The sequence below is a fragment of the Calypte anna genome, chromosome 2 (assembly GCF_003957555.1).
Source record: "Calypte anna isolate BGI_N300 chromosome 2, bCalAnn1_v1.p, whole genome shotgun sequence".
NCBI lineage: Eukaryota > Metazoa > Chordata > Aves > Apodiformes > Trochilidae > Calypte > Calypte anna.
In genome coordinates this window covers 46,928,458-46,948,156 of record NC_044245.1, presented here as the reverse complement: position 1 = coordinate 46,948,156, position 19,699 = coordinate 46,928,458, and the positions used below count along the sequence as shown (strand labels likewise).

General features: G+C 36.2%; 1 protein-coding gene across 1 annotated transcript in view; it reads left to right on the top strand.

Moving 5' to 3' along the window:
- SUGCT (succinyl-CoA:glutarate-CoA transferase) overlaps positions 1-19,699 on the top strand; it is a 320,381-nt gene that overhangs the window by 119,295 nt on the left and 181,387 nt on the right. Inside the window, exons 11-12 of the mRNA XM_030445377.1 lie at positions 2,848-2,945; positions 14,325-14,427. Coding sequence (XP_030301237.1) covers positions 2,848-2,945; positions 14,325-14,427 — 201 coding nt within the window. The remainder of the gene's footprint in view (positions 1-2,847; positions 2,946-14,324; positions 14,428-19,699) is intronic.

Below are 19,699 nucleotides of genomic sequence, written 5' to 3'. Positions count from 1 at the left end.
GAACCATGTTGCATGATTTTTTTCTCTAATGCAATGTTTTGTAACTCCAGAATAGCAGTATTAAAAAGAGGCAATAATTTTAAAGGTCTATCAATCTTATTGTTAAACTTGCAGATAAGAAGAACATTTTCTAACACTGGATTATAATAGGATTTTCATAAATTAGATTGTGTAAACACAAAAGGAAAAGAAAATACGGGGTAAATTAAGTGTTGATGGAAGATGCAAGATTATTTATTATCTCGCAGGTAAAAATCTGCAGAAAAGTTAATTAATATGGTCATTGTCCTAGAATAACTTGGTTTCTGTGCTTAGCTTTCTCCCTCTAAGTGACAACTCCATCAAAAGTGACTTTTTGTTTTTTGTATCTCTAAATATGTATTGATATATTTTTTTTTCTGAGGTTTTAAAGTAATCAACAGCTTTTCACTTGGAAAGGAAGCCATATCCTTATTTACTTTAGCAAAGTGAGGGGTCATTAAATGATAATCACCTTGGTCTGAAGAAGTTTTGGAGGAATTAGAATTTCAGGCAGGAATTAGACTTAGAATTTTAGGTCTGAGGCAAACATCGGACAGATGGACAGTAATCTATGTATGACTTTCATGTGGTAGTACATAGACATATGGATTCAAGAGTGACAGAATTTGTCAAAAAAATAAAAATCCATTGAGGATTGCTAACTCCACTTTCATCTCAGTAATGCCCTAATCTAAAGAAGGCTGGAGTTTGGGTGAATATTAAGAAAATATCGTATTCTAGCCCCATTTTTAAGCTCTTCATCAGTACTCAACTAGAGGAAGAAATAGGATGATGGGACTTCAGCTTTGAGCCAGGGCTAGTTTTTTGTAAGCTGTCTTGGAAATGCCTCTGTAAAAATAGGTAGCATTTTTAGTATTATTAGAAGACTCAATGTAAGTAACATTGATCCTGAGTGTGTGTTAGTGAGTAAAAAGAGATGATGAATACATAGAAGTATAAAATGGTTCAGGTTGGAAGAGACCTTCAAAGGTAATCTAGACCAACCCCCCTGCAATAACCCTGGACATCATCAACTAGATTAAATTGCTCAGAGGCCTGATCAACTTGACCTTGAATGGTTCCAGGGATGGTGTTTCTACTACCTCTCTAGGAAACCTGTTACAGTGTTTGACCTCATTGCAAAAAGTTTCTTTATTTGCAAAAAGTTATTTTTTACTAGTCTAAATCTACCCTCTTTTGGTTTAAAATCATTATGCCTTTTTCCTATGATTTCAGGCCCTACTAAAATGTTTGTCCCCATCTTTCTCATAGACCCCTTTTAAGTTTTAAAAGGCAGCTATAGGGTCTCTCTGGAGCCTTCTCTTCTCCAGGCTGAACGATTCCAACTTCCTCAGCCTTTTTTTGTAGTAGAGATGCTCCAACCTTGTCATCATTTTTGTGGCCCTCCAGTGGCCCTCCTATGTCCATGTCCTTCTTGTGCTGAGGACTCCAAGACTGGACACAATTCTTCAGATGGGGTGTCACCAGAGTGGAGTAGAGGAGGAGAATCACCTCCCTCAGCCTGCTGGCCACACTTCTTTTGATTCAGCCCAGGATCCAGTTTGCTCTCTAGGCTGCAAATGCACATGCTGGATCATGCTGAGCTTCTCATCTAACAAAATCCCCAAGTCCTCCTCTGCAGTATGACTCTCAACACCTTCATTCCTCAACCTGTATTAATACTGCTGATTGTCCCCACCCATGTGAAGGACCTTGCACCCCCTTCTTGAGCTTGTCCAGGTCTCTCTGAATGCCATTTCTCGGGTGTGTCAACCACACCACTCGTCTTAGTATTACCTGCAGGTTTCCTAAGAGTAGACTCAGTCCCCCTGTAAGTCATTAATGAAGATATTAAACATCACTGCGGCCAATACAGACCCCTGAGGGACATCACTTTTCCCTGGTCTCCATTTGCACATCGAGCTGTTGACCACGACCCTCTGTATGTGACCATCCAACCAGTTCCTTATTCAGTGAGCAGTCCACCCATGATAAGTGAGTCTTTCTTTGTAAGCTTGTATTCTGCTATCCTCTATAGCTGATGTGATAGGAATATTTTCTATTAAATTTGGAAATCACGACTCATTCTGTTTATTTCTGTTCTATATAAATACATTGTGGCAGAATAGATAAATTATATGGTAAGTATTGATTGTCCACACAGCTACTCAGTCTATACAAATTTCTAAGGCTCATTCTCCACATTTAATTTCCTTTATAGTATATTTCACATTGTCTTTTCATGATGGCTAAATTTCTAATGTGCCAGGTGGGAGTTATGCATAGAAGATACATTTCTTCTTTCTTGGAGGTTATGCCACTAATTTTCTTTATTAATTCTTTTGGAAGAACTCATGAAGAATTACTGTGACATTTCAATAGAAAAACACCTTTTAATTTTTTTTTCTTTTTGACATAAATTACTGAAGTGAAAAGAAATATTCATAGATGTAGCTTTTCTCTGTATAGTTTATGAAGTACAATCATATTTCTTAGTCTGTGACATATAACTTAGTGCAGGATAATTCCACATAACTCTCCAACTTCAGGGTAATAATTTACAAACGTCTACAATAAGAATTTCTCCTAGATACTGAAAACTATCAACTAATCTTGGATCTTCAGTAGAATTTCTGTCTTTTTTTCACACATGTTATATAACAGTTATCAGGAGGTATTATTTTTTCTCAAGTTCCTAATCTATATTAAATGATTAATGAGAAATAAGGATTTTTGGAATGCTATCTTAAATTGTTGGTCAATTTCCTTAGCTATACAAGAATCTTCTGCCAAGCACATTTCTTACTCTCCTTTTTTTTAACTTAGATCCTGAATGTGCCTGAAGTTAGTAGGGATGCCAGATACAAAACTAATACACTCAGAGTCCAAAACAGAAAAGAACTTATTGACATATTGTCAGCCCGGTAAGTTAATTAAAAAATAAGTGACATTTAATCTGTTAATGCAAATATTCATGTATAGGAAGATTTCATCATGTGAAAATTTCATTTTACTCTTTTTAGGTACTTTTTTTCCTAAAAAAATAGATCTGAGAACACTTACTGATGTTAAATATTCTGCCTTTTGCACACAGACTATTGTGTGTCCTAGAAAGAAGCCAGACCACAGATTTAAGTTTCCAGAAACCATTTAAACTTATTTTTTTATCATTAACTTGAATTTTAGTGGAACAACTAGTGCTCTCTGCTTTTCTGGATGAATGTAACTCCTGGACATAAAATGTTTGGAGCACTGTTTGCTTTTGCTGTGACTGAAAGTTTTCACCGAGAGTTGCTGTATCCAAGGGAGTTCCACTTGATGCTACTCCCTCAATGCTGGTTCTGTATTGTGGTACTCTGTGACCCAAATTCTCTCTGTCCTTTTGAAATCAAATGAAATATGCTTGGTATTCTACATGGGAAACATTAAATAGTTTAGTTAAAAATTATTTAAGAGGAAGCTCAGGGACCCTATATTTGAGACATTAAAATATCTTATGTTTTGTCCTCATTCTGTTTGAGAAGGCCTTATTTCTTTGGAGTGCTCTTCTGTTTGATGGAGAGGATGATAAGTTTAAGTTACATAAGAAAAAAAAAAATCTATGTAAAACTGCCCAAAGGTGGCTTCAGCAACACTTCATACATTGGAGGACAAGCAGGAGTCAGTAAATCTGCTGTTGTCAATGATTCAAGAAAAGTCACACTATTGTTTTGACACTTGACCTTTATGAGCCATCATCAACAAATGTGTAAATATTATAACATTATAATTCAGGCCACATTTTTTTTTTGAGCAGTAAAGTGCTTCCCTTTTTCATTCCATCTGAGAAAAGAGTATCAGTAGCATAGCCCTCCCCCTCCTCCAAACACCACACGTTTTTTGGGTATTCAGAACCAGAATCACCTTTCCACAAAGACTGTAGATACAGTGATTTTGCCTTTTTCTGTTGCATTTGCACCCTTAGCATTCTAATAGAGGTCAAATATGTTTCCATACACATTCCATGGCAACTTTGCTTTTATTCACTAATGCACAGTTGTTTGTAAAATTATATGTGGTTCATTTTTCAGGTTACTTAGAGAATTGAATGAACAGTTTCTCAGTGCTGAAAAATGTCAGCCCTTGAGAAATGAAGGGAAATGACAAAATAGTAATGGCAGAACTTAACTGAAAAATACCTTAATTAAATCAGTGATTCCTTGATAGTATTGCAGCTTCCAGCACATGGAAAATATAAACCTAAGGTGCATTATTTGGAAAGAAACACTTACAGACCCTCTTATTCACTTACTATATTTATGCTGCTATTCACCTCACAATGAATTTGTGCAGACATGAGCTGGAGCAGATTGGAGGAGTTGTGATTTTCTTGTCGTGGGTTCTACTACAGCCATTTTTGTGGAGATGAGACCGTCCTTTGTGTGGTAGGAGGCAAAAAGACCACGGAAGTCCTTTAGGGATTTAGTCAGGCCATTCATCCATGCCTAATTTTGTTGCTATGCCAGGCAGGTTGCATACAACTGAAGGCAAAGCAGCTTTTTTCCGGTGATGTTGCAATGGAAAAAGTCAGCAAATTATTTGGTGTGCCAGGCAGAGCAGCAAAAATCCAGTAAAAAATTGCATCTATGTATAAGAATGTGGTGATTCCTAAATGTGCCTTCTCTTTTGTACATGCTTGGAAACATAAATGGGAATTGTAGTCCTGCAGTAGAATCCTTTGAGGCTGTCACTACTGATAAGGCCAGTGAAAAGACTCACAAATATGTCTATGTCTCAACATCTCAACAGTAATTACAGTGACTAAAAGCACATGGGAAGAAACATATAGTAGTGTTTAACTCCTTTTCTCTCAACCTCTCTTGCTGCCATTTTAAGTTTATACATCCTTCCTGTTCCACTAAATCAATGGTCTCCTAAGCACCATTTTCCTGTCAGATACCTGGTACTCTGCTTTTGCTTTTATGTATCACTGCTGTTGCACAGTACATATATACACACCTTTTTTTCCCAAGATGTTGATGCTGTTATAATCTTATTGAGCCACCAGAGCCTAGAGTAGGTTTCTATTGACCGACGTAATCTGTCTCCTTCCTGCTATCTCTAGTGAACTATTTCCAGACTTACCTTTTTACCCCTTCTTTTTCTTAATTTTCAAAATGGACTAGCTGCAATTCAAGTTTAACTTCTGAACACTTGGTAAGTACAGGAAGGATTCTTAGGATTTCCCAGGTGTTATTTAGGAATAGAAGGAGAAGTTCAGACCTACTCAAAGGGTCAGGAACTCCCTGAAGTCTTGAGCACTTAATTTGCTACATGTGTGGAGCTGAAATTTTTAAAAACATCTGAACTCTGAATACCAAGGAGACAGTTGATGCTTTTAATTTGTGAGGATAAATGTTAGGCAATGGAGACTGGCCACAGTTTTATTCTAGATGTGTGCACAAAGGAAACATTGGTACAATTGGTCAATGTTAAGGAACGCTATGTTTTTAAAAAAACTCTGTCTTGGGAATTCTTGACTCAAATGACCTCTAATTTAGACTAATAATCCTACTCACCACCTGCAGTAATGGTACCAGGTTTCAAGGCAGTTAGATAAGCACAGGGATTATATAGTACTTAGAAGAAATTGACCTTTAAACAACAGACTTTTCAGAAAGGTGTGAAATTACCTATTCATCACAGTTTAGTGTCCTGAGCTGAGTGAGAATACAAGATGGAGGTGAATGTGGTTGGAGACATAAATGTAGCTTGAAACAACAGCTTTGAGGTGTGACTTGCTCCATTGATTTCAGAAATGAATCATCTCCTCTTATCAGAAATCTCATTCTCTCTCTGCCCTGACAGAAATGAAGAGTGAAGCACATCTCTCCTTAGCTCTTCACCTTAACCTGCTGTCTGCTTACAACATCTCAACTCACTAGAGTACAGATGAAAGAGAGAAGGGGAGAGCAGGCAGGGGTGGATAAATATACATATCCACATAGATTGTCTGAACTCAATAAAAAGAGGCTGGAAAGCAGACCCCTCTGTAGCGGTGCCCTGCTTCTGAGAGACCCAGCCCTCACACTGGGGCAAGAGGAGGGAATTACAGAAACTAAGCCCAGACATATTGAGAGGGAGAGTGATTTTGAGTTCTGTCTTCTGTGGAGAAATGAGTATGATGCTGCAAGGGCCACTGGGTCATAGGATATTCACAGGGAAGGAGAATATGGGCCCACAAGATATTTTATACTTATTTTACTATTGGTAGTGATATCCCTTTCCCATCTCTGGTTCTCTTCCTTCTATGTCCTTTTTTTCCCTGTCTCAGTCATCTTCTTCCACTTCCTACAGGTCTCCCAGCTTGTTTTCTCTTTCTTCTCCCACTGGTGACATTTGCACATCTACAATGTTTGCTTTAACAAAAAGGAAGTTTGGTGCCTTCTGTATCTTCTCTTAGGTGACATTTTTCCCAAATAACAACAAAGCAGAACTCTCACAAAAGCAAATTGCCTCTGAGTGCCATTCTTTCTGAGGTGTCTCAGAAGAATCGAATTTAAACTGACCCTACCTGGGTGGAGGTCAGGTTCAATGGCTACTACAGAGGCCCTCGAGACCCCAAGCTCATGTGAGAACTGACAGACTACAGAACGCTCCGTGTTTTGTGTTTTCAGTGGAAACCTCTGGTTTGTGAGTTAGATGTACATCTGTCCACAAGAAACAATTTTAATTGTTGCTCTGTTCTCCTCCAGCTCCCTTCTGCTTTCACCTTTGCTTTCTCTGGAACAGAATAGTACCACACACACAATGTGGATTATTTCATACGTGTGTGTGTATGCATACATATTGTGTATGTGTGCACACAGGTTCTGATTTAAGAAATGCTGTTTTGAGGAAGGGGGCTCATTCTCTTGATCTTCTTTGAAGATCTTGAATGTTAATTCTACCCTGCAGCTCAGTAACGAGGACACACTTTACAGTAGGGCAGCTAAATATGTAATCCAAGGTACTCCATGAAAATAACTTGTAGATGGGACACTATGTGTGGAGCTGTAGAAGGAAGGGCAATAACAGGCACTCTATCAGCCTTTAAAATGAAGCAGCTCATATAATGAACAACACATAAATTCATCATCATTAGTTCTCCTGCAGCTATAGCTAAATTACTGGAGACTTAAAGTCAGGAGTGTGAGGTCTGGAAACAATTCAGAGTGGAACTTCTATTTCTAGCACTTACATTTAAAACTGCTTGCTCTTGAGTGTGCTCCATGGCTGCATGTTGTGTATGTGCTGCATGTGTGAGGGAGAAAGGAATGAGATGGAAGGAAGCACACAGGAACCCAATCCTCAGCTAATGAGGCATTTGCTAAATTGTTTCCACGTAGTAACAGAAGAGAAGGGCACCTAAAGGGGAAGTTCTGTTGTAAAATATTTAATTTGTCTGATGAGAAGCACTGCTAAATTCACACTTTTTGAGACACACCCAGCCTCTGTTAATATCTTTCTCTATTCCTACTATTTATTTTTCTAAACCAAGAGCCTGGCAGACTAAAGTTGCTGTTTATAATGTTACAGGCATGAGCATTTGGTTGTTTACTGCTTCAGCAAAACAGGTGCCCAAAGTCTGAAAGATACCTTCAATGTGGCACAGCTGATGAGGTTTACTTCTCCTAATCATCTACCTCACCATCAGTGCCATAGGTAGCTGAGCTGTGTAGGGACCAGCTACCAAACTGTCATGGTTTGTTTTAAAATGTTTCCAAGTGTTATTAGTTTTACATTAACTTCTCTGTGTGCAACTGAAAGAGATCCAAAATTCTTCAAGCATCTGATTTTTGGATTGTGTAAGGTAATGTGTGTTTTATGTGTTCTTTTCTCACCATTTGATAAACCTCTATGCATTTTCATTCAGAATTGTGAAGTTCAAGATCCATGCTGAAAAGGAACTATTTTTTTTTCTAATGACATACATTACTAGCTACAAGGCTACTAAAATCAAGGGAAATCTTTTAATTTTGAATGAGATTTTGACCTGAATATTGTTAGCCCTTTACTCCCTTTGAGTAATTAAAAGAACAGCAATAAAATCAAAATACTTTTCTATTATTCTTCCTGTGCTAATTTCAATTAATTCACACTTCTTTTGCCACAACTGAAGAAGTTACAGTCCATTTGTGTATTTGAAAAAAAAGGTTGGAAGGCTTGGGAATGGAGTATATTTATAGTGTGCATAGTCTAATGCTATCTGAACTAAAAAGAAGTAGTTCTGAAACATGCTGGATTTTTCTACTCAGGAGCCAAAAGAAGCACATTTTTATAATGTGGGCTTATTTCCTCCTCTCTGGTATGCTATTCTTTGAAAATAGTATATGGTTTTAAAACTATGCAAAACTTCATAATGGAACATGACTGTCAGTTCAGCTCTAGCACAAATTGTGCACATAAAGGTGAAAGTTTCTTAGTAGTTGTATTAAACTGGTAACTATATAAATAATGCAGAAACTTAGAACAAGTTTCAGGGTTGATTTGTGGTACCTACAAGTAACTGCACTGTAATTTAAGTAGCTACCACTTACAATATATTATATGTGACATCCTTTAAAGCACTTGGCATATCCATAAACAAAACATTTCAGTACAATCAAGTTGATTCCAAAGATTTTAAGGGTCTATTGTGGTTTACCAAGTGATTAATCAGTAATGAAGAGAAGACTAAGTAACTGCTAACATAGAGATGCCTAACAGACTATTTACTAAATGCTATTGTATTCATTTTCAAAGCTCTAATTGTATATTTACTGTACACTAAGGTATAATGACACATTATATAAATTTTCCAAATAATGTTTTCTCTGACATTTTGCATAATGTCTTCCATTACACAGTACAAACTGTTTCACTGAGTTAACCACCATTAAAGAGGTGATTAGTAGTAGTGAAGAGAGAAAATATTCTAGATATTTGAAAGTAAATAGACGCTTGAGGGAACAAATGCAAGAACTGTAATGCAAACTTTGGTTGTGCTACAAAGCACTAAAATGCGATTGTAGAATTTATCAAGAACAGAAAATGTTTTTGTTATTTGACTGCATGTAAAAAGTATTACTAATCCTAGACGTTGCTCTTCCCTCTGCATTTGATAGCTGTCCAAATGACTTCTCCAAAATAATTGCTGTAATCTTCCTATAGAAAAGAGTAATATTTTTCTTCAGTAGTTCTAAACTTGTATGGAATTGAATGGTTTTTATCCATCAGAGAAACCCATCCACATAGGATGGGGCAATGATTGAAGGTTTCCTATGAAACATGGAGAATGGAATATATGCAAAGAATTCACACAAAGTTAATTAATTAATGCTTTAGGAGTCATTTTATTGAAAGACAGAATATTTGCTAAAAAGGAAATTAAGTTTACATAGCTAATTAACAGGGTGAGAAACATTACTGAGTTCTTCTAAAACACCCTTACTCATTAAAACCATTTCATCCAACTTCTGCAAGTCAAGCAGATGCTCTCTTTTTGCAATTAATGATCCATTCTCCCTTCTTAAAATTAGAATTTGGTAAAAAACAGGGGATTTAGATCTTGCTTTTTAAGTAGACACTACACTTCTGGTTTGTGTGAGGAAGCAAGATGTAAGCTCTTATTTATGTTCAAGCCCTTATTTTATATTCAATTTATTGACTTTTGGAGGCTGTTTCTTGAGTTGTGCTGTAAAGTTTTTTTTTAATTATTTCACTGAGTGTAATAATTTTTACAGTTTTTAACATAATTGTTCCTGCTGGATTTACAAGTTCAGAAAAAAGATATTTGGATTTATTCCCATGAAATAACATTTTAATTAGTCCATCTCTACACTTTGTATTCTTTTAATATTTTTAAGCATGAAATATCTTTAAATGTTTCATAATCTAAGGCCTCATTGTAATTTCAGTGTCTTCATGAGTGCTGGGTAATTCAGCGCAAAGGCAGCTTAGAGTATCATAGAATCATAGAATTGGCTGGGTTGGAAGGGACCTCAGAGATCATCGAGTCCAACCCTTATGGCTTAAAACACAAAGAAGACATGGAGACAACTCTTCTAGTGAACTGGACTTTAGTGCAGGCTTCACAGTTAAGGTCATTGCAATGGGTTTTCTCTCTGTTAGGGTGCAATCCTTTTTTTCAGAAGTGTTTTCAGGAAGGACCTGCATTTAAGCCTCACACCACAGACTAGAACAGTAGAAAATGAATTGTTTCGAGCTGTTAGTAACTGTAGAAAGGTAAGAGGCAGATTTAAAATTATTCTACAGATAGGTGGGAGATAATTTAAATGGCATTTATGTGATTATATCCACAGCAGATGGAGCATTTCAGAGGGAAAAGGAGCTCATCTGGAAATATATAAATCTGTAGTGTGAGTCACATGGTTGAGCTCTCCTGCAGTCACTGAGTATCTTGAGGCTCCATGGACAGATTGCTAGTGTCAGGGTTCAGATGCTGTACAGTGTTGGATGATTTTTTAATAGCTTAAGGTTGGGATATGGACCATATTTTAGCCTTGTGCATGTTTCCATCAGTGATTTTGTTTATATATAAGTATACAAAAAATATTTTTCCCCTCTGAAAAACAGCTGATGACAATTAATTTTTCAGTTAAGAAAATGAAATGATTTACTAAGTAGGATATTGATAACAGACAATATAGAAACATAATTGGTTTTGAGATTTTTTATTTGGTTGGGTTTTTTTTGTTTTTTTTTTTTTTAAACAAGAATTCGTAAGAAAAAGATTGACAAGGCTTTGTAAATTCCTGCTAATAAAACTTTTCATTTTCAGGAGAAAATTTTGGTCTTTTACTTCTCTTAGAAGTTTTTTTTTTGAAGGGCTTTACTTGATATGGAGTGCTGAGCATGATATCAACTGATATGGAACAACCTAAACATCAGCCCTTTGCCATAAGGAAAGCTTATGGTATTTCTTTGTGTTAGTTCTATAAAAAATTACATTTAGATGAAAGGAATGGTACATACAGGTTAGCAAAAAAAGTTAAAAAATTCAAAGTTTATGCTGTTAACATCAAAGAAGCAAACTCAGGCATTTTTTATCCCTTCTCTTTTATTGAATTTGAAGCAATATTTCTACCTTAATGCTGTACAACATATATTTCAATATATATAATACAAATGAATGAACCAGATCATTGCATGATGTTCTCAAAATCTGAATAATTGACCTGCATTGACAGTGGTGATGTTCTTTTTGTTTTTAAATGGTTTGCTTAACATAATGCTGTCAACAGACTCTTTTTACCACAAATAAAGGGAGCTATTCTACATCAGATTTAGGTCAGGAGTTTCAGTTTCAAGAGACAATGCTACTTGTCTCTTCTGAGGGTGATAGAATGAGGGTTTTTTATATCTTTGAGTTTAAAGCTTTTAGGAATTCTTTCCAACCACCAATAAATAAAAAAGACAATTGTTAGGTATATCAAAACAAATATTTTTTTTTAAAAGAACATCACTTATATTCTACAAAATTGGGGTAATACTTTTTCTTACATAGGAAGGAAAAATGTAAGCAGAAGCTGAAATTTCATAAATTTCTACACCCAATAGAAATTTTGCAAAACAAGCACTCCTTTCACTGTATAAAGAGTCACCAGTAATAATGTTACTAGAGAAGGTATATCTTGAAAATTATTCAGATTTCCTATGACATCAGGAAGTAACATACTGATTATGCTGATACAGACAATTGACAATCCCATTAAACAGACTACAGAATATCTTTTCAATACAGAAGTAGTTTTTTAAACTCAGGAGTGTATTTATCAAGTCTTTCCTAAAGAGGAAAAAAACATAGCAGGGCATATTCATAGATCTATACTAAGATATCAAAGGAAGGATGATACAAAGGTTAAGAACTTAAAGGAATTTTTTAATGATGGTCTTGAGCACCAAGGTTATGCTGCTGAGTAGAAGAGTCCTTTTGTAGAGTTTTGTTAGAAATGAGATAGTAGTGAAGGCCAAGGTGTAGTGTAACAAGGCAACCAGGTGCCACTAATTGCCAGGTAGTGAGCATGAGCTTGTGTTAAGCCCACCTGTGCCTGATTAGGGTGGGCCCCCACTGCGCATGAGCAGGACCAGGGGGCCAATAAAAGGTGAGGCCTGAGACACAGGTGGGGCTCACTCCTGAGCTAGCCGGCAGAGAGTTCAGTCGCTCTCAGAGCAACAGCACCGATCCAAGCTAGTCAACCCTGAGGGCTATAGGCTCGGAGCACTGTTCCTGAGTCTCTGCTGGAACACCTGGTTGGACCTTGAAGCGCCGTGCCCTGAAAGAGGTTTGTCTTGCTACACCAAGGTGTCACAAGAAGTAGCAGCTGAAAAAAGCTTTTAGAAAGAGTTAGTGGGCCATGAATTATGATGTATCTCAGGAGGGAAGTGGCTCAGTTTCCAGCAGAGAACCAGCACAACTTTGAATAAAAAGCACCTATAACTGATGGGAAACAGTTTTTCATGTGAATCATATTGATGCTCTGCAGTAGTTTGAGACACAGACTTCACTAATTGAAGGCAACGAATATCAAGAATATAGGGGTTATGAGAGCTGTTGCCAAACAGTATTGAGGGAAATCACGAGTTATATTTTATATTAAAATAATTCTTTCTCCAGTGTCCTGTAGTGTACCTGGTTCTAGGTATGGTTAGCAATAGAGTACTAAACTAGATAGACCCTAGATGTGTCTAAAAGTAGCATTATCTTTATGGCTGACTACGTCTTTATTGTGATATAATTTTCTTCAGATGTGATGCTTCATTTTACAATACATTTTGCACTTTTGAAATATTATTTTTTTCCTGTATTATTTCTTCTTCCATTTCTACTAATATTTGTTAACTTCACATGTATTCAGCAGGAGTAAAGCTTCTATTTCTAAGGAAAAAAGTGCAAAACTTGTCCATTCTCCTTTTTATTTAGAGTGCAAAATGCATTTGCTATGAGGATTCATTACCTCAAAACTTGGGGAAGTAGTTCTGCACAGGAAGAAATACATTAACTGTGAAGCCTGGATCCATACCTATGCCGTATACTTAATATATCTGTAACTTGTCACCATCACTAGTGTTTTTTAATTTAATGTAAAAGTAGCATGAAATACTTTGCAGACAACTTCTGCATATGTATAAAAAGAAGTTTATAAAGTTTGACTTTGTACTGATTTTGGGATTTCTGGGCTTTGTCTCTATTAGCTTTGTTTCAGAAACTTGGAAGGTTTTTTGCATAATAATATGCTAAAAATAAAGCTGAATGTTGCCAACATTGTTCTGGATAACACTTATTGAACAGTGAACTGGTGACCTACAGAATACCAGTAACTGAGTGACCCTTATTAAGGCTTCTATTAATTTAATTTTCATCATGTCTAAGTTGCACCCAATTTCTTTTCAGTGTTGTATGTATCATGCAATAGATCCTTCCTCTGATACTCTGTCAGATGTCTGTGTTATTTACCTTCATGAAGTTTAAGATACCATCTTCATATAAGTTCACCACTGATTCAGAATCCCAGACAGCTGCAGAAAATACCATCTGCCAGTGACTGGTATTGCTGTGTTTTCTTCGTGTATGTTACTCTACCAGGCAGATGGGGGAAAAAAATTATCTGGCAAAAGAGGAGAAGTATAGTCATGGTATTGGTTATGGTACTGAATGCTTAGAAATAAACTGAGCTTTTTGTCTGTGATAGAAGGACCAGTGTGGGCACAGTGTATATATTCTGAACCGGATGTCCTTAGGATAGGCTATACAATTGTACAACAAATGAATATGTAATCACTGTTGTTATCTAACCAAAATATGTGGCTGTTAATCCTGACATATGTTTTGGATGTAATGGAGGAAAAACACTCTGGTGCTTTACATTAGCTTTTAGTGAGCAGTGTTGCATGTTAGGCTCTTGCCCACATTATATCTATCTTTTTGTTGTCAAATATGCACATAAAAGAAAACAAATGTGAAGCACATTAGTATAATTAAGGGCTGGAGGAAACCCATTGATCCTTATTTGAAACTGCTGGTAAATTTAGCTTTACATCATTGCTGAATTGCCTCAGATGATCAGATAGAAATAGAAGTTAGACTATATTCTTTCCCCTATATCTATGAGTTTTGCATTTCTGAAGAACACATGTAGTACATTTTCATTATGTTATTCGCTGCTTGGGAAGAAATCAGTGGGAAGGGTATGGAAGCAGTGAGAGAGGGAGGAGACATGCTATATATTTTTCAGAATCTGAAAGCACAGAGTTTAAACCACATGCTTCTTATTTGCTCCTAGGTTTTCAGAAAAAGCAACTTTTGAATGGTTGCAGCTCTTTGAAGGTAGTGGGGTTCCATATGGCCCAATCAACAATATGCAGCAAGTATTCTCGGATCCTCAGGTTGGTTCTCAGCAAATCTTTTCTATACATTATTACATGTGCTTTGCAAATGCTGAGTAATGATACTTTTTATGCCACTCAGACCTGATTTCAGCTCCTTCAAAATGGAATTTGAGATTTATCTGGTGGGTTAAGTTTAAGGCAAATAAGATGGCATAATAAGAAATAAATACAGATGCTTAAATGAATTACATGCTTGGGAAAGCAAACTTTGCCATAATGTATTAAATTGTAAGTATCTCATGTTGTGCATGGAGTATGTAATTCAAAAATGGCTGGTAAAGCAGGGAAAGACACTAATATATTATGTAATTGCATTATGTCAAACAAATATGCCTTTAAGATATGTACCTTTCTTGCTTCCCACAAGCAACTGATGTTCTGTATGGAATATGAAAAACCATAACCTGTACTATTTGGAGGAAAAAAAAAAACAAGGCAAGTCCTTGACGAGAAACACAAGAACAAAGGACGAAAGTTGTATACAGATATTTTCTTGGCCTGCTGGTTCCTTGCTGAGAATGCTCCCGTGTTTTATTTATTTATTATTCTAACTTAGTTGTGTCTATACTTAATTATAAGCAATATTTTCACTTTTTAGTATCTGTAGAGTTATGGTATCTACATGTTCCCTTATCCAGCCAGTTCTTCTTACAGTCTGGCTTATAAGGGGCTAAAGGGCCCAAACCAAACTGAATTATACTGTCCTGAATAGCGTAATAGAATATTTTACAGCAATTTTATTGCATGATGAGTGTCCTTTAAATTAATTTCTAGTAACGGGAGTAATCAGAAAAGTTATCCACTGGGAGTGAAAGCAACCAATTTTGTATGTGTCCAGATCTACGGTTAAGAAGTGTTTGTCAGGAGTATGAACATAATTATATCTTAGGGAAAGAACAGGCAACTCAATTTCAATCATGATGGAGTATGTTTATTAGAAATGTTTGCTATAAATATTTCTTATACTTTTAGAAGTTTAAGAGAAGATTTGTAAGGCTACTGCAAGGAAAGAAGCTTTTTTCCAAAATAAATATGCTCTTTCTGCTTCAAATGATGTAGTACCATGCTGTAAAGTATGTGTGGGCCAAATATTTCACTTCATAACTTTCACAGGGATTAAGGCTGGGCTTTGAAGAACATACAGCAAGAGTCTTTATTTGACCCAGAAAGTGGTTGAATTGGCTGTACTTGGACAACACTGGAAAAATATTCTTTGTGTTTTCTTGATGCTATGTTTTTTAAGAAATCAGTTCCACTTTGAAAGCAACTACTTTTTAATAGTATGTTGTGGGATGGCCACTGCCTCCCAAAGTGGAAGAGATTAGCTTGTTTACCCTGCTTTTGTTAGGATTTTACCTTAATATTAAGTAACTTGACGTAGTTAACCTGACCATAAGAAACATCACATTGTTTTGCACTCCGATACCATAATTTGTCAGGTTTTAAAAAATACTTCCTCATAAACTGGCATCTGATCTTTTTCCCTCGTGAACTTACTTGAAAATTTTGTCTTTTCTACATAATTCTCTGAATTGGCACTTAGACACTATCTTCTTTTTATTGTTGGAAGTGAAATGTCAGTATTTGTGGTGTAGTTGCATGTTACACATTTGTTCCTGGTGCTGCCTACCTCCTTAAGCCTTTTATAACAGTTGTAGAGGGGAGGGAAAAAAAACCCCACCTTCTAGATTTTTCCTCTTCTCTCTTGAAATGTGAAAAATGGCTGTAATTTTAAGGTACTGCTCTTATGTCAAGATATTTACCTTATATCACTTATATAAAATTAAGTTCCCCACTCCACCTTTACATACCATGGAGGCCATCTAGAAGACCAGAGATTTGGAGAGTAGCATACTGAGCCTCTTAAGTATGTTTTTGTAATTTCTACACAATTTTTTATTTGGTAGTAAAGACTTCAGACTTCACAGATAGGTTTCATTGCCCTGAGCCATTTATTCATATCTTGGATTTGGAGACTTAAGGACATATTTTAGTTTTTGTGTTTCTTTTGAACAGTAGTTTTAACTGTTGTACCCTGCAAGTCTCTCTCCACTTGCTCATCCTTCTGCTGTTGTATAGACAGCATGCATCTGGGATAAACACATGTGCCTTACTTTTTCCTAAGTCAATATGCATTTTCTTTTTCTGAAACGTCAAAAAGCATGACAGTGCCCTAAGACTATATCTAGGACTAGGGAAGAAGTCTGGCAACACCTGAGCATCTGTAACTAGGTATCCTCTGCACTATGAAGACCCAGTTAAAATGGGGTAAACCAGCACCTGCCACCACCAACATACTATAATCACATCAAGATGTTTCTCATTTGTAAAGCTAAATCCAGTCATTAAGTATAAGAACTTCGTAATCACTCTTCCCAGTGCTCCTATTATAATACAGTGGGGTTTTTCAGGCTCAGTGTAGATCAGAAAATGCATTTCTAGGAAAGATGTAACTCAGCCTGCTGTTAATAACCTTACAACAAGAACAGACTGTGATGTAAAAAAAACCAAAACACATTAGGCTGCTTTTCATAGTTGTTTGCTTTCAACCACTGCAAAGATTAGAAAAGCATCAAACCTGGTGATAGTTCAGTTTGGAAAAACTCTAATCTACCTGTGGTAGAGAATGCTTAGATTTTGCTAACCTCTTCCATTTTAGATGTTACCAGCAGAATTGGATCTAAACACAATTCCATTATTAACTTCATTCCCTTGCTGTTGCTCTCCTATCTGATCTATGGATTTTGCTATTCAGAATGCAACCATTGTTCACTACAAGTGCAGTATTGCACCATTAGTGACAAGCACTGTAAAGATGTCAATAATTGCCAAAGTATATGTCCCCCCAGCTGTCAGTAATGATGCAAAGGGTGCACGAGGCTGGTACCAGCCAAAGACAGAAACCCCAGAAATCTGGGAGGAGCCTGGAATAATGCAAGGAAGGACTGGGAGCAAATCTGAAATCAAAGGAGAGACCAGTGAAGGAGATTACTGAAATGGTCTAATGGAACTTAATCAGCTACAGGTGGGTTGTATTTTCAAGTTTAACTGAAGGAACCTCAGAACTCTGAAGGCCATGAGTGGTTTGTGTAACTCTTTCTATAAACTGAGATAAAACAACACATTTTTGATCCCAGAACACTTTTTTAATATTATTAACAGCTTCAATCATACTCAGGGAACTGCCAAAGAACATGAAATTTTTCACTAAGTTGGAGTGCCAGGTGATGCTGTTTTTTCCATGAATGGAGTGAAATGTCTACTTTTCCCACTGATTATAATCTTTTATTCATTTGTGAAGTTAAAATGAATACCACAGGCATTTGTACTGCTAAGTCAATCAGTCTGTGGATAGAAGCACATGTGTACTTGCAGATGTATGGATAAAAAGGCTGGGAGAAAGAGGAGCAGCTTTGCTAGTTAAGGGAACAAGTTCCTTAAGAGGGAGGAAAGAATGTTTGTAAAAGTTGTTACAAACTCCTAAGAGTACAGTATAGACTATTTTAATGAAGCTTTTTATAGTCTAAATTTTTAAAGCTATTTTTTAAAAATGTGCTCTTTTTACCAGGCCAAGATAGTACAAACATTAAAGGAATTCTTAAAACATTTTAAAAAACTTAGAAGTGACCTCAGTATGGTCCCATTTAACATCCCCTGGGGAACATGTGTATGAAATACAATGTGGTTTGAGGTTTTCCAAACAAAACAAACTTAAAAGAGAATACCATTTTTAATAGAAACTATTCAAATTCTCCCAAAAGATAAAACAAAACAAAAACAGGTACGCACTGTCCTGCAGCTAGGAGTAGGAAAGGACAAAGATCTTTCCTAGTAAAGTGAGGGGAGTCAGAGTTTTTCTTGTTTTCTTTAAAACATTGACCTCCCCCTTTTCACAATGTAGTTGCTTTCACTGTTCTTATACAATGTTATGACTTTAAATGGCTGGCGCATAGAAGAAGCTCAAAATAGCAAAAACCAACCCACTAGTATTATAGGCAGTTTAAGAAACTGATGTATTACCAGATTAAATTCATTCATGTTGATGAATTTTACTATATGAATGCTGCCAGCTGAAAAAAAAAAAAATAAAGCCCTGCAGTGGTACTTCCCCCCCACCCCAAGCAGTTACAGTCATACCACACAAGTTGAGTACATCAGGTGTAAGACATCACCCTGATGCATCACTTCTGAGAAATATGGGGAGGGAAATATCAGAGCTGAAATATCACAGCTGGCCCTGATTTCAGCTCCTGCCAAACACCTGCAGACTCTAAAAGGATACCAAAACAAAACTCCACCCTGTGGCAAGAGGCCATCCCTTAACAACCCTTCCCCGACTTTGCATCACTCTAGAAATTAATTTAACATTTTTTACAGAAACCTTAATCTTCCTGTCCCAGAAGGCTATTACAGTCCCTTTAGCCATTTCTCTGAATATGCCTCAGAAAAAACCTCCAGTAAACTGAAGGATTGAAATACCTGATAGCTGGAAATTATCTCATGCTTTAAGTTCATTATTAAGCTATGAAGGTGGTAGATTTTTTTTTAATTAACCTCCAGATCATCTCTTATTTTGGAAGTAACTTCATTTGAACACATCCTGGCAAAAATTATGTAGCATCTGCTAAAAGAGTCTACAATCTATGTTGTGAACACACAGAAAAGCAAAAGATATAAAGTGTGTTGGTGGTTTCTTGGGTGGTTTTCTTTTTTTTCCTTTCCTTCTTTAAAACATCTTATGCATGGTTGTTGTTGTTGGTTTTTGTTTTTAGTTATTTATTTTTAATATGGACATGTTTTAATTGTTATGCTTCGTTGAAACAGACTTTTGTGGTCCACTGAGGGCTGTCCCAAGTCAAATGAAATTATATTCATGTCTATTATACTGCAGGATATCATAATTTTTTTTACCTATAGAGATTTCTGCAACTGAAAAGCATTTGATGAAGGCCTGAGGTAATACAGTGTGTCTGGAAATAATTCCTAGCAGGCAAGAGAAAGAGAGGAATTAAATTTTTCATGTGTCTGTTGAGTAAGTACTAAAACTGCTTGGGAATTCTTCAATGGAATGTTTTTATATTTAAAAATGTCAGTTCATTGAAAGTGAAACATCCACATGAAATTGTGTAAAATTAATTTCTATTTTGAAACAGAAATTCAGCTATATTTCTCTCTGTCTTGCTAAGTTGAAAACATTCACTGCCTAGCTTTGATTTGGTGTTTCAAGCCAACTTCTAACTTCAATTTTTAAATTTTATGCAATGAAAAA